At 39.7% G+C, this 15,947-nt stretch overlaps 2 protein-coding genes across 2 annotated transcripts in view; one reads left to right on the top strand and one right to left on the bottom strand.

Moving 5' to 3' along the window:
- ASB3 (ankyrin repeat and SOCS box containing 3) overlaps positions 1–942 on the bottom strand; it is a 32,675-nt gene extending 31,733 nt beyond the window's left edge. The window contains exon 1 of the mRNA XM_066995432.1: positions 807–942. The gene's annotated coding sequence lies outside the window, so the exon portion shown is untranslated. The remainder of the gene's footprint in view (positions 1–806) is intronic.
- On the top strand, positions 920–14,278 carry ERLEC1 (endoplasmic reticulum lectin 1). The gene is made up of 14 exons (XM_048078949.1): positions 920–1,063; positions 1,324–1,428; positions 1,981–2,061; positions 2,916–2,993; positions 3,138–3,201; positions 5,127–5,167; positions 7,604–7,827; positions 10,241–10,370; positions 10,801–10,962; positions 12,057–12,116; positions 12,421–12,545; positions 12,913–12,990; positions 13,195–13,270; positions 13,979–14,278. The coding sequence occupies exons 1-14, from the start codon at positions 923–925 to the stop codon at positions 14,048–14,050; spliced, it is 1,437 nt and encodes a 478-aa protein (XP_047934906.1). The 5' UTR covers positions 920–922; the 3' UTR covers positions 14,051–14,278.
- Positions 14,279–15,947: the final 1,669 nt, after the last annotated feature.

Genomic DNA, 15,947 nt, shown 5'->3' with positions numbered 1-15,947 from the left:
TCACACTCACACACACTCACACTCACACACACTCACACTCACACACACTCACACTCACACACACTCACACTCACACACACTCACACTCACACACACTCACACTCACACACACTCACACTCACACACACTCACACTCACACACACTCACACTCACACACACTCACACACACTCACACTCACACTCACACACACTCACACTCACACACACTCACACTCACACACACTCACACTCACACACACTCACACTCACACACACTCACACTCACACACACTCACACTCACACACACTCACACTCACACACACTCACACTCACACACACTCACACTCACACACACTCACACTCACACACACTCACACTCACACACACTCACACTCACACACACTCACACTCACACACACTCACACTCACACACACTCACACTCACACACACTCACACTCACACACACTCACACTCACACACACTCACACTCACACACACTCACACTCACACACACTCACTCACACACACACACTCACACTCACACACTCACACTCACACACACTCACTCACACACACACACTCACACACACTCACACACACTCACACACACACTCACACAAACATGAAACACACCCAGACCCGCGCACACGCGGAGGAGCTGCGAGCCGCCCCTTGAGGCCCCGGCCCGGCGCCCCGCGGGGTAGCAGCGGGGACCGGCAGGGGACCGGCAGGGGACCGGCAGGGGACCGGCAGGGGACCGGCTAGCGGCTAGCCCCTGGCCCCTGGCCCCTGGCCCCTCTGGCCGCGGCCCGCCGCGCACTTACCGCCGGCCGCCCCGGATGTTGATGCGGCGGGGCCGCCCCGCCCCGCAGCCGGCGGAAGCAGACGTGGCGGCGGGGGCCTGTGGCTGCCCGCGGTCCCCCCGAGCCGCCGGGCGGCCATGAGGGGCTGCCGGCCCCGGGCGCTGCTCTGCGGCCTCCTGGCGGCGGTGGCAGCGGTGGCGGCGGGCGGCCGTGCCCTCCCGCACCTCAGCGACGACGTGCCCTTCAGGGTGAACTGGCCCGGCACCGAGTTCAGCCTGGTGGGTGCGCGCCGGGGGGCTGAGAGGGGCAGGACGGGCCCGGGGAGGGCGAGGGGCGAGCAGAGGCCGGCGAGCTGCGGCCCCCTGAGCGCCCCTAGCCCCTCCTCTGCTGCCGCAGCCTCCCGGGGGTGTCCCGGGCCGCCCTCCCCTGGTCAGCTGTACTGCTCACGAATTTAGGAATGTTTCTGAGTGGTAGCACTTTAAAACCCTGATTGGTTCATGGGTTATTTGCGTGTGTGTGTTTTTGGTTTTTTTTTAAGCCTACAACTGGTGTCCTGTACAAAGAGGATAACTACATCATCATGACCACTGTGGATAAAGAGAAATACAAATGCATACTTCCACTGATAGCGAGTGGCAATGAGGTACGTTCAGCCATGTCTTGTTTGTAATCATAAACTGCAGGCAAGTCTTGGCAGCGTCTTCCAAGTTAACTGTTTACATTTTGAAATAGCCCTCATCCTTATGTGATGGAGAATAGCAAGTACTTCACCTCAGGTGACAGACCTTTAGGGGTGAAGAACTTTATCTCTTCAATAGCATGCACATTTATAGAATAAGAAATAGGAAGAAGTAAACTTCCACAAATGGATTGTTGATACTGTTTTCCTATTCGTAATCCAAGCTGCCATTCTTGACAGAGCAAGCTGGGAGCTGCTACTCTTTTGCAACGTACATATTTTTTAAAACCACAGAACTCTTCTGCTTTGACTGTTTTGTGACTTCTACTTGTCCCTTCTTGTTTAACTAAATTACCTGCCCTGATCACAACACAGCTCCTTCAGGGCAAGAACTAATGAGCTCTTGTATCTTTTAATTTTTCTTACTGCAAAATTAAACTTTTTTTGAAAAACTAATAGATGAATATTAACTAACCGAACTTCTTCCAATTTTAATGTAATATCCTTCCTTTGTAGGAAGAAGAAAAGGACTACAAAGGTCCTACTCCAGGAGAATTGTTGGAACCTCTTTTTAAGCAAAGTAGCTGTTCATATAGAGTATGTCACTTCTGTGTTGGTAATTTGCATGCTAATCAAAAGATTTTCATTCAGTCCATTTTAAGATTTAGCGTAATAACCTGGGTAAATATATCTCAAATTTTATGTACTAATTCAGACCAAAATAAATTTTCTGTAACTTTGATTTAACCTATATTACTGATAAAATTCCATGTAGTAGAAGATCTCAGTATACAAATAAATTGGGTTGTTATAATACCAATTTAAAAATGTGGATTTAAATGCTTACTTCCAAGAGTCAAGCTGTAATATGTGGCAGTCTAATGAGCAGCATTTCTCATAAATTGTTAGAACACCAAAACAAACATACTTCTAGATACTCTGAAAGTTTTTCCATTTTTCATCAGCTGTCATCACAATTCACAGGCTCGTGCCTTACAAGAACAAACCAAATAGCAAACAGGCTGGTACTGAGAAACTGAGAGAGCAAAAATGACCAAATGCTATACCTACACAAGGTCTTATGCAAGTCCTTGAGGAAGAGAGAGTGGGTCAAGCCCCATTGATAAACAGCCCGTATCTACAGCAGTTGTCAAAAACAGTCAGTGCTGAGTCAGTTCAGCTTAGTCCCAGTGGTTTTAGACCAAATTCAGTCTATATATCTATTTTTTTAATTTATCTGTGTAAAAGTTAAGAAAGTTCACCTGTTGTGTTTATTTGGAACCTCATCAAAATGCTTAGGGAACACTGAGACCATTCACTGTGCTATTGTTTTTGAAGGTGCTTTTATCCATCTGCTTTGGCTGTGTTTTATTGCTGTAAAAGCCAGAAATTAGGGGGGAAATGTTTTTGGGGGTAATTTATCTAAACAGAAAATTGTTATTATTTTTAAGATTGAATCTTACTGGACTTACGAGGTCTGCCACGGAAAACACATCCGTCAATATCACGAGGAGAAAGAGACAGGACAGGTAGGTTTCTTGCAATTTGGAAGTCTCAGCTGCATTTTCAGTGGCACCTGTGTGCATAACTCCTCCAGAAGAGTTGAAAACCTGTATGCTTGAAAAAGTATGGAAAACAGTAACAGATTTTTTTTTAACCTCTCTTGATTGTAGAAAATAAACATCCAAGAATACTATCTTGGGAATATGATGATGAAGAACCCATTATCAGAACCAGGTTTGTCTTAGATTATTTTGCTAATGCTAATGAGTTCTTTTGGTTTTAACCATTACTCTTTGAAGAAATATGCTGTAGAAAACCAATTCCTGATAGAACAGTACAGCTCTGTACATTACTGTTATACAAATTGTAGTTCTTAAGTAATTTCTTTCAGCACTTTACATTTATTCATTCTGTGAGTTTCGCTGTGATGTTTAGTTAATTAGATTAATTTGCAATAATTAATTAGGATCGGGGAAAAAAATGCATAGTAGCAATATTGAAGCAATATATGTCAGATGAGTCTGTTTGATAATGTAATCTACTGCCACTCTTTCTCTTTGGGTGGGGAGAAGTGTCTTTCAAGATGGAAACAGCAGCCAAAGTGTGTAGCACATCTTGGGCTCTGCTATTTTGTAGTAGAATGTGGTATGCAAATACACACATTTATAGCCTTTGCAGGTAGATTTGATCCTTGGAATTGTTGCAGAATGTTTTTTAGGGTTTCTGGCACAGACCTTCAGAAATACTGAAGTGCAAAAAGTGTGACTTCAGTGGAAATAAGGTAGCTGAGCCCCAAACTCAAACTAGTTTAGAATAATTTTCTGAATACTTGCATTTTTGCAGATAAATTTTTGTAGATACTGGAAGTTCTGTGTTCACACCTGCTGATATCTGGTTCCCTTATGTAGGCAGTATATTGGTTCAGAGAACTCTCAAAATCCACAGACTAAGTGTTCATTCATCAGAGCTGATGGAAACAGTAGAAAACAATAATTTACCTTTTTTTTTTTTTTAATTCTAGGCTAGTACATAAAAGGCATCACCATTTTTCCTCCTAAATGTGATTCACTTGAGTGGCTTGATCTCGAAGGGGATTTAGAGCTATTAACCCTATTTCTTTGAATTCCTGTTTGCAACCTTCAGTTAGGTATCTTAGTCCTAAAAAGAAACTTGACTCAGAAACTGCATTATTTGGTTCCTCTTATTAGTAAGTTAGGGTGTTTGCTTGTGTTGTCATTAATCCTGTGCAGAGGTGCCTAATTCTCCCTAAAAGCTGCTGTATGTGATGTTTATGAATTCTGTTGTGGGCTATTATTCTGAGAAGTTACATGTGATGATACTTTAAGTTGTCTTGATAATTTGTGAAGTTATCAGTCTTTTAGTATGTTCACTCTCTGTCCTCTTCGCTTAAGTGGCAGATTTTATTCTATGCTTCCTGTACAGCAATTCACACTACTTCTCTTAAAAAAATAAAATAGATGGAAATAGAAGGTGTTTCAAACCATTGTGAGCTAAATCCACAAGTGTGATACAGTAAACTTGGAATAGCTGAATGGGTGACAGCAAAGCAGAGTTGCCTTTTGCTCATCTAATTCTGAATGGAGTCCAGACCATCTCCTGAAACAGTTCAGAACTAAAGACAGCTTTAACCTGTGACAACTTGTAACCTTACTCTGTTACTACGCTTATCCTCATGATCCTGAGCATAGTGTGCAGTCTAGCCTAGCTTCATCCTATACCTAGGGCACCCTCTGAGGCTGGCTGGTGGGTGGGCTGAAGTACTTGCTGTGTACTGTCTCAGTCTGTAATTCACTCACTTCAAAGAGAATAGTCAGCTATCCCTCGAAGAACAGCAACAGTGGCATGTTATTCTGGCCTCCATGGTATTCCTGTGGTGCTAGAGCTGGATTTGGCCTGTCACATAAACTCAATTGTGTTAAGATGATGCTTACTCGTATTTTATTCTGTTTGCTCTGGACCCTAGATCACTGTTTATTTCCTTTCTTTCCTCTTTTGCACCTGCAAGTTGTTAAAATTGACTCTTGACAGCTTATACACAAAGTACAAGCAAATACACAAAACAAACTTCTCTGTGTATAATTTCACTTTATTTCGAGCTCACAGACTTTATGCTTACCTCATTCTTAATTATTCCCTAGATCAAGAAGAGAAGGAAAATCCAAAAGAGAGTGCAAAAGAGGCAAGTGAAAAACATCTATTTTAACTTTTGCCATCGATAGTGGAGGCAATTTATATATGATGAGATTATAAGTTCCCTAACAAAATGAGTATCAAAAAATGAAACTCTGTTCCCGAGCTGCACTCTTTTCACTTTAGATTATTAGTTACACTGCTTAAAGCTTGCTTAGTCTACTTAGTAAATTTCTTACCCTCCTGTTTATTTAAATTAAAGTTATGCCAATCTTAAACTTATATGAGATCTGAGCTATGTATTCTTTCTCTATGAACACAATACACATATCCACAAAGTCACATTAAGGTCTAGTAACAGTTATTTTTCTAGCTGCATCAGAAATCCCTATTCCCTTTCATAAATTTTGGGTTAGAAATGCTTAACAGAACTGTACAGCACCAAATCTGTAGATTTCTCACCTGACTTGATGACCCATCCTGTAAAACTCTGTGCTTCTGTTTTCCGTTAGAGAACTTTTCTATTATTAAGGTCCCAAAACGCAATTGTGAGTTACTGACTTGGTAGCAAAACAGTGTAAATACCTGAAGCACGCTGGTGTTTGGGATTAGCAACAGCAAATCTGGCCTGCAGATAAACATGCACCTATCTTATTTCCAGTTACCTTTATTTTAATTCTGAAGTCAAACTTTCATCTGCATGTTCTTTGTAATACCGATTTAAATAGCAGAGAGTGATATCTGTCTTGCAGTGGATCTCAGAAAATATGCATGCCTGATCAGCATTTTGCGGGTAGCTGGGGAAGCAGACTCAAGTCAGAATGTGCCTGTTCTGATGGCTGTGGTTCTTGGAAATTGAAGAATTTTTATTCATTACTTCAGAAGTTGCGAAACATTTTTGCGGACTTTTTTTTTTTTTTTTTACCAGTATTTATGATGTATGTACACTGACTTGATTTCAGTCCACAAATAATTTAAGTTTGCAACTTGATTGGAATCTGTAGTCAGGAAAGGGAAAGGATACATAACACAGCTGGGTGGGTGCTGCTTAAAGTAACCAAAAACCTGCTGAGGCTAGAGATTTATCTTAACTGACAGACCTCTCAATAGGATTTGTGTACAAACAGCAGCTCTCTCCATTTAGGTTTCTTGAGTAAGCAATGAAATGCCTAGGTATAATTTTTCAATATTTAAGGAAAAGTCAGTTCTTTTATTCAGGAAGATAGGAAGGAAAGATATCGGTACCGCTTCTGTGAGTCAATGGAATATATCTTTGCTTACCACCTTTGACCACCGAATATTTGGGTATAGAGTGGATATGTGACTGGAAGCTAAGGAGTGCCTGAGCAATTAAGCTACTGCCACGTTCATTCCTGTAACTCTCAAATGTCTCATCACTTCATTCATGATGGAACAGTTGTCAGGAAGAAAAAAAGTCCATGGCCTGTGACAGGGTAGCTTGGTTTGAGAACTCCGCAGTAGGTGAGATGTAGGAGGGTCCCAGTTCCCCTGGGTTTTGGCCCAAGCACAGAAGGCACCACTACCTTTTAGCACCGAGCCTGATTTGTTGTGCACTGAAAACCTTTACTAGCTCAAGCAACAACAGATCGAAAGTGGTCTCGATTGTGGGTTCCAACATGGCTTTTGCACAAACAGACCTTTTGGTACCCAGGAATGTTAGCTGCTTTGAAGATAGGAGCCAAAGAGGGACTTCCTAGCAGTTTGGGGAATTAGTTTCCTGAAGGGGAAGTTGGACAAAACATGAAGGAACAAGTCTGAAGAGAATTTACCTAGGGTGTAGAAAATGAAGGAAAGTAGATTTAAAGTTTTTATTTGGGCTTTGTAAACTACCTTTACTTCAAAATGTATTTTGAAGTAATGTATTTTACACCGCCATTTCAAATTTTATAAAGCATGATTTACTTAGTATATATTGTTAACTTTCTGTTAGCTATGATACCAGATGGTGTGAGATACTCTGTACAAGGAGACACCCGGGCTGGGTATGATAAGGGCAGATACATGGATGACTTTGCAAGGGGCCATTGGGGATTCTTCATGGCCTGACACTGAACAGAAGGTAACATGCCTGGCCAGACCTGAGCTGAGCTTGGCAGAGCTACTCAGAGCTCCTTGGCTCCTAGATTACAGGGTGAACACAGCTGGCTTGGTGCTCTTTCGAAACATTGCACCCAGCTGGTGAGCTTTCTTAGAACTGCACCATCAAGCAACCTGTGCAGAGAAACCAGCTGCTTCTGCAGTCGTGTTTCTAGTCAGACCTCATGTGGCTTGGTGCATCTGTGCAGTGCTGAGCTGGAGGTAATAAACCAGAATGTGTTTGGATGTTGCAGCAACACCGAATCAGTACACGGGGGCTGGTTTCAATCCAGTAGTGCTGGCTCTGCACAATGTTATAGTGTTTTCTGTTTCAGAAAAGTCAAAGGAGTTTTACTGTGATCCTTAACTTTTACTTTCTTTCACCTAGATACCTACAAAAAATATAGAAGGGCAGATGACCCCATACTATCCTGTAGAAATGGGAAACGGCACACCTTGTAGCTTGAGACAAAACCTACCCAGATCAAGTACAGTGATGTACATCTGTCATCCAGAAGCTAAACATGAGATTCTTTCAGTAGCAGAAGTTACGACTTGTGAATATGAAGTGGTTATATTGACACCTCTGTTATGCAACCATCCTAAATATAGGTATGATACCCAAATTTTGGCTAACATTATCACTCCAAATTTTCATCAGCTTCTGTGCATGTGCTTATGCAAGTCTTATATTCAGCTGTGGTTTCTGGTACAGAACTGTGATACTCATATGTACTTATTTTGGCAAGTGCAGTTTTGCATAGTCTTAAGAGTTTTCATCTTCAGTTGCACAGTATTTGCATTTTGTAAGTCTCTCCTGGTTGATCCTGTATGAGAAGCAGATGGGAAGTATTTTATTTTCAACAGGTAAGCTTCTGGCTCTGTCATTCAGGAGGAATGCAAACCAGGGCCTGAAGGCTGCGGGCAGACTAAGAACACTCAGTCTCATCTCTTAGTTTACGATTTCAAAGTCTTTGGGGATCATCTTTATAGTATTTAGATACTGCAAATTGCACGCACCATGTATGTGTGCATAGACTTCAACTACTCTATTTAATTTCAAAAAACAGAAGTATGGTCTTCAGCCATAACCTTACTAACATTTATCTTAGCTGTACTCAAAACTTAAGAAGCTCCTATATGTCCTTGCCTTGGTTTATTGCCTTACCACTAGCTGTATGTCATTTTCATCTGAAGAGTTCACAGTTACAGGTTTATTTGTCCAAAAATCAAGTTTAGGATTCTTTTTTTCTCCCCTCTCTGAATTGTAACATGCATCTAGAGGATATCTGTAGTTTTAATAGCTTTGACCTTTCAAAGGTTGTAAGCAGAATTGCTAAGTACATGACATAAAAATGAAAGGGGAAAATAATTGACAGGAGTTCTATTTCCCATACACACAGACATCAGAACAAGCAAGTATTTAGTTGCTGTTCTGAAATAGGCAACAAAGTCTAAAGGACAAAATCCTTGACTGTGCATTTTATACATGCTTCCCATTTAGGGTAAATAAGTGATGCTCTTATATATTTCGTCCCAACTAGCAATTTTATCATGTGGATGGATCTGTTAAGTGCAACAGATAACACAGTATTATCTATTGTGCTCATCTGTTGTTTGTATGCTATGTATTACGTGTCTTATAAGCCTCTGTATCAGCAGAAGAATAGAAAGTGCAAGGCAAATTGTTTTTTTTCATGTGATAAGAATGAAATCTTGAGCCACTATTCCTTCCCAAACTGAAAGCATGGAAGACTTTCTGGCCACTGGCAAGAAATACTTAAACATACGAGATTTTTATTCTCAGACTTACATCTTAGTAAATAAAGATGGGTAGAGATGGTCAGCTTGAAACGCTGCTCAGCGTCAGCAGAGGTAAGAACAGACAAACCAACTTCATTTTAAGTGCACTTTTCCTGTTGTATTCCCCGCAACAGCACTTAGCAGTACTTCAGACACCATCCCTTTACTACGCTTACCCAATAACGCAGTTGCATTAACTTAGCAAAAGCACATCCATTAGTTCTAGTTGGCATTCTTATTTGGTTACAGTTTGATTTTTTTTTTCTTTTAAATTGGTGGACATTTGGATCAGGAAGGAAGATTGAGTAGTAGTAAGACTACTGTAACTGTCAGCGTTATGCTTTTTAAATAAAATTCAGATGAAAACAGGCTTCTTTGGTTTAATCTGGAGTGTAGTAACTATTTAGGAAACACGTTTAGATTCTTTCAACTACAGGGGCAATTGTCATAGAGCTACTGTTGTGTCTTACAGACTTTTCAAAGGAGGACATCACAGAATGCCACCTTGCTTCTGAAGCAGTGCCTGCATGTTTGTTTTGTAAATAAGTTTCCTCTAAAGAGCACCTTTTCAATTAGATGAGAAACAAAAACTGTTCAAATACATCATTTGTCAGTATGATTTTCATTTTGATGTTTGCCTTAATAATCTGTTAAGGTTTATTTGGTGTTTTAATGAGGCCTTCATTTGTGTAAAACAAGGAGAAAGGCGTGTTACTCTTCTCTAGCTGATTTTTCTTTCCTGAGATGAGCTGCTTTTTGCAGACATAGCTAATGAAGAGAATGATAGAGGAATAATGATATATGTGCAGTGGGAAAAGCCATACACGTCACAGTACAGGAATGTGTTATTTTAATTATACAGGCACTGCATCTATCAATTTTAATCATTCAAGTTTTTTAACTTCTGAGAGGGCTTTTTGGAGTCTTGACATTACATTCATGGTACATGTACAATGCAGTTTGCTTTTTAATAACTGTTTTTTTCCTTTTGAAGAAAAGTGATTAGATTGTGCTGCCAGTTGTCTGGCAGTGGTGGTAGTGAGTCTGCACTGGGCTACGCTCATTTACATCAGCTGCACAGACATTGTAGCTTTGAATGAGATGGTGCTATTGCAAGAAAAAAATAGCTCAAGCTAAACTCAGTCAGAAATTTTTAGCAATCAAAAAGTGTGTCTTGTCTTTAAAGCACGGTAAGTTATATATCCATAACTTGTTTGCACAGGTTCAGGGCTTCTCCTGTGAATGACATTTTTTGCCAGTCCCTGCCAGGATCCCCACTTAAACCTCATAATCTGGAACAGCTGGAAAAACAGCAAGAAATGATGAAGATGCCTTTCAGAAGGGTTAAGGAGGTAGAATTTCTTTAATTTGAAATAGAAAAGTACTTGTTTTCATTGTTACAGTACACATAACTTGCAGTTCAGTGGAGTAAGTTCGTTTACTCAACTTTATAAGACCACGTCAGTCTTTCAAATGGTCTTTAAGTTTTTTGAAATTTCATGTAACTTACTTTGTTTGGAAAGAAAACATATCAATTGTATTTGGGCTACCAGTAGAAAACTTTTGTAGCCTTCTTAGCCTACAGTTTGGAAGGTTGCTATGTTTCTGACTCAGTCTTTTGTTTAGCTGTGTCTAAGGCACAGTGAAAGTGGTGACAGCATGCTTTCATACTTCTTTGCACAGCCTGCCTCACTTAGTATTAAGTAACTTCCTATAGTTTATAAGATTTTGAAAGGGGCATATGAAGTCTAATTAATATATTTTTGTATACTTTAATTTCAGGAAGAAATGCATTCAACAAAAGAAGATAAATTTTCTTCCATTCATAAGCCTGTTGCTGTCGGCAGCCATCAACTATTAACTGTGGGAACAACCCACATCTCCAAATTGACTGATGACCAACTTATAAAGGAGTTTCTTAGTGGTTCTTACTGTTTCCATGGGGTAAGAAATTAAGGCTGCATACAATCAAATAGCAATTCCTTAATTGCAGGTGCAATATGGTGGTGGGTTTTTCATTTTCTCCATGAATGCTGATAGTTGAAGTTAGTATTTCAGCCAGAAGGGGGACTACTTTATTTCCTGATAACAAAAGAGGTATTTTCCTTCAAAAAAATGAATTACTAGTAACTAGTTCAACCTTAACTGAAAATATTCTTTTGATCTGTATTCAAGACCTACTTTTGCCCAGTCTTTGCCTTGGATACTCTTTATATGCTTCCATAGGCATATTAGTTTGGGCATAAACGTATAATTTTAATTTGGGTCTGGAGGGTAGTGAGTTGGAGCTTAATGTTCATGAATGATATTTCCCCTGACTTTGAAGTATTTAAATAGATCCTCATTAAATAACTTTTCATTGGCTGTGCTGGGCAAAATGCAAAGTTGAAGCAATAGTACGCTTCTATTATATGAATAAAACACTGGTGCATTTATTACACAAGCCATGTCAAGTTAATGTTTTAACAGCATTCTTATGCACATAATAATTGCCTTTCGTTGATAGAGGGAAGGCTTATATACCTAGGTCTATGCTAGAAAGGTATCTTTAATTTTTCTGTTGAAAATAAACTTAGTTGGACAGTGAAAAATGAAAGTAGATCATGAGAATTGTTCAGTGTTAATTTTGTTAGTGAGAAAGGAAAAAAAAAGATACACCTTACTGAAAGACGAGCCAGCAGCGAAGAGGCATCTGAAGTTTTCACTGTCTTTAAAAAGTAAAATATTTCTTAAAAAGATGAATAGAGGAGATACAAGTAGTTTAAAGAACTTAGTCCTTACAGTCCTTACATGGCTCTTCTATGAGTTGAGATAAGAACAAGGTCCTCTTTGCTTAAACTCATCTATTCCATCCCTTGCCTATGCCAATTAGTCTAATAAGAGATTCTCTCTCAAAGCAAATCACAAATCAGCATATCTGAATAAAAGTTGGAGTTTTACAGCTAAAATAATGAGTGATTTAGGGTCAGGAGGGAAGTGGGAGTGGTTGTTTTTGGGGTTTTGTTTCATTTTAATGCTGAGATTCTACCTCTCCCTAGGGTGTCGGTTGGTGGAAGTATGAATTCTGCTATGGCAAATATGTTCATCAGTATCATGAGGTACGTTTAAATAGTTTTATGTTCTGCCAAATGCTGACTGTGGCTGGTGGTGGGGAGGTTAAAGAATCTGTTTTTGGTTTGAAAAAAGCAGCATCCTTTTCTTGGCTAATCTACATCTTGGGCTTAAGAAGATGCATTTCAGAAAATAAATCCTCAGTGTGCTGCTCAAGAGTTTACGCAGGGGAATGTAGGTACCACGTCAGATAGAGCACAGGGATAATCAAAGCTGAACATGTGTGGGTTTTTGAGGAAATGTTCTTCTGTCATTAAAACAAAATTATCAGCTCAGCCTTTCTTTTTTTAGGACAAGGAAAGTGGCAAGACTTCTGTGGTTGTGGGTACCTGGAACAAGGAGGAACACATTGAATGGTCCAAAAAGAATGCTGCAAGAACCTACTATCTTAGAGAAGATGGTACACAGACAGTTAGGTATGGTTAACTCTGGTTATGAGTTCCTGAGTTAGTCTCATACTTGTGATAGAGAAAAACAAGTGCCAGGGCCCAGTTCTGCCATGCATGAATATTCAGTTACATAATAAACTGTTATGAGAAGGTTGTATAGATTTTTCCCCCAGTCGACATGCAAGATTTTGGGTGTGATGCAGAGGAAAAGACTTTCATTAGTAAACAATTATTTGTTTACGTAATAACTGATATACTGCATTTTCCTTGTTTGTTTTGTATATTGGAGTTAAATATTTGAAGAATGACAAGATACGCTATTACACAAGTTAGCTCTGTGCTTAAGAATTCTGTTCACTATTTCCAAACTTCTTCATTCCAAACTTCTGGGCAGGATGGTGTCTCATTTCTATGGAAATGGAGATGTTTGTGACTTAACCGAGAAGCCAAGGCAGGTGACTGTGAAATTGAAGTAAGTTAACTTTTTTTTTAGTAAACTGATGTATCGTGTTTCTGCTTCCTAAGCCAGAGGGGAAAGCCTCTCTCTGTCTTTCATAAAGCTCAGAAAGCTATGTCCATTAGCTGGGCTTAGTAAAAATTAGATAGATAGTAAGGAAATATAGATTTCATTTTTGTGCTTACTACATGCTAAACACTGCAAAATTTCTGTTTTCAGATGTAAAGAGTCTGATTCACCTCATGCTGTAACCATATATATGTTAGAGCCTCATTCTTGCCAATACATCCTTGGGGTATGTAAACACATACTTGAATTTCCTAAGATCAGGTGTCACTTTGTAGAGGATGTCTCAAAGTCCATGTTCCACTTTATGCAAAGTGTGTGTAGTGTGGTCGCTTGCATTGGTCATAGAGTAAAAGGAATGTTTTTAATTTGATAAAGAGATTTTTCTACTGAAGTGAAAGGTTTTACACTTACCATCTCAGGCAGGGCTAGCAATGCAAGTCTGCCCCAGACAGGGGAACACAGAGAACATAGAGAAAGCCACAGCAGGATTTTTAAATGCACTGAGGAATGCTAACATCATTTAAGTGTTCTTACTAACCTTAGCGAGCTGCTGCTCCGTCTAGTCAGCTCTGTGCACCTTAGACCTATGACATCTCCCATCCGTTTCCTCAAGTTTAAAACAGTCCCTTCCTTCCACTGACTCTTCACAAAAGAAAGATTCTTGTAACGTACCCAAATACATAACTGCTGACCAAGTATTGCTTTCTGTTCAGTTGCATTTGCCTAGGAAAATGAGGATTTATTATTAGTAATTACATTGTTAATATACTATAGATATCATACACAAAAGTAAAAAGCATTTACCAAGTTTTACAAAGTGATGCTCAAGCCTGTTGCACGCTGTTGTAATTAATCTTGTGATCTCTGTTGCAGTCTCCTGTAAGAGTTTATTAATGATTTTGTAGTTGTTAATATTTTGATCTCTGTGTTCAAGGTGGAGTCTCCAGTCATCTGTAAAATTTTGGATACAGCTGATGAACATGGGCTCCTTTCAGTGCCCAGCTAAAGAACAATATAAGTCCATGAAGAAAGCCATACTCATCAACAACCCAGCTGGTTTTTTCCACATTAACATCATATCTGTGAGATGACCAAGACAGAGAGAAGTTTTCAGCCAACCAACCTCACCAGCAGAATTCTCTTAAGATGAGGGACTCATGAACCACTTTGTGTATAACTATGTGTATATAAGAGGTTATCGATAAACTTTTAACGATTAAAATCTTGTCTTGCACTTCCTGTCTGACTTGTGTATGAGGTATTCTGCAACAATCATCGAGGTAGAAATTATCAACTTTAAAAAGGCAAAATAGACAAGGTCCAGCTTCATGTGAGGAGTTCAACTGCCAACAGAAGGGAAAAGGGAAACTTCTTGCTCAGGAGCCTTCAGCAGCCACTAGAACAAAAGTAATTGTTCTAATGCAATTACTTAATTTGTCCAAACACAAATATTGCCTCAGTTTGACTGCCTGGAACTGTATTAATATCACAATCTTTTCTTAACTTACCTTGTACCCATTCAGCTGTTACTTCTCTCAGCCTGGGCTGCTCTCCAAGACCCGTTCGGTGTTTTTTGTTTTGTTTTTAAATAGGTGCTAACTCCATAAGGTTCATTGCAATATATTTTGCTGAACATTCCTCCTGACATGAGTCAGAGTTGCTGTTTTGGTTGAGGAAGCCAGAGTTTAATGCTAGCAATTAAAAATCAACATCTTTCTTGTGGGGCAGAGTTGTCAATACTAGCTAGGCCCCCTGACTCCCACTTGTCTGTATTCAGCTGTGTTTCATGTGTGTCTGAGTTGTTTTTTCTTTTTGGTGACAACTCAGTACATCCACCTGCCCTCATAATGGAAAACATTGGCATGGAGGTCCATTTCCTGGTAACATGCCTACCTTGCAAGTAAGATTTTTTGATACAGTTGCATGAAGTTTTAGTCTGCAGGCAATACATCTTCCTAGAAGTCAGGGGACTAGATAATTGAAATATTACTCAGCAGTATCTGAAGATTTCCATTATACTTCTAAAACAGTTGTTTTTAAATAGGTAAGAAAAAAAATGAGAATCACAAGTTTGGAGCCAACACCCACCATACTTTCAAGGAGTTCCTTCCTAGGGAGAACACTGTAGGGCTGGCAGAAAGTTCCTTCAGTGTTTTTACTAGGTGCTACCTCAGTCATTTTTTCTGTGTGATCACAGACCAACCCTCTTCATACTAAACACACAAAATGACTTGTGTGTCCTTTACCCACAGTCCTGCATTAAAACTGCTAGTGTAGGCTCTGTGCTGACAAGCAAGATCAGTTTGCAACTGGGTAAGATCTAACTCAATGCTTTCAGATACTTTCTCTTGAGTTAAGTTCCACCATAATGAGCTCGGGAGCATTTTGAAAGGTGTGTAATGATGTATGTGCTGGAATGGGCAAAAGCTTGGCAAGATTTCAGTGTGTAGCAATTGTGCATTTTCAGCATCTTGATCAGTATTACTCATTTGTAAGCCAGCTATGGGTTTCCTCTTTTCTAGAGTTGTTGTGCAAGGTGCAGGAGTTTTGACTGATGTCAAACGGAAATCCACCAACCATTTGGCATATGACTAGTTCAGAACTACCCAGAATATCAAGTAAAGCTGCTAGACTGTTGCAATGTAAAAACTAATTTTACTCTCTCTTACTTAGTAGAACAGAACAAAGCATCAGCAGGATGATATGGCATTTAAATTCAAAGTCTTTCTTCCTGATCATATTCTTATTTCTCATGGCTTGTCACTGTGATGGAAGAGAGTCTTCCACCCAGATTTTTTTTATCATTATTTTTCCCTAGTCTTGGGAACCATTAAATAAATGAGGAAAAGCTTCCTTAAATTTTAATCTTGTATCAAGCTAGTAGCTTTTAGAAAAGAGAAGAT

This window comes from Anser cygnoides, chromosome 3, assembly GCF_040182565.1.
Source record: "Anser cygnoides isolate HZ-2024a breed goose chromosome 3, Taihu_goose_T2T_genome, whole genome shotgun sequence".
Classification (NCBI taxonomy): domain Eukaryota; kingdom Metazoa; phylum Chordata; class Aves; order Anseriformes; family Anatidae; genus Anser; species Anser cygnoides.
Note: the sequence above shows the minus strand (reverse complement) of the source record. Positions and strands in the feature narration are given on the sequence as shown.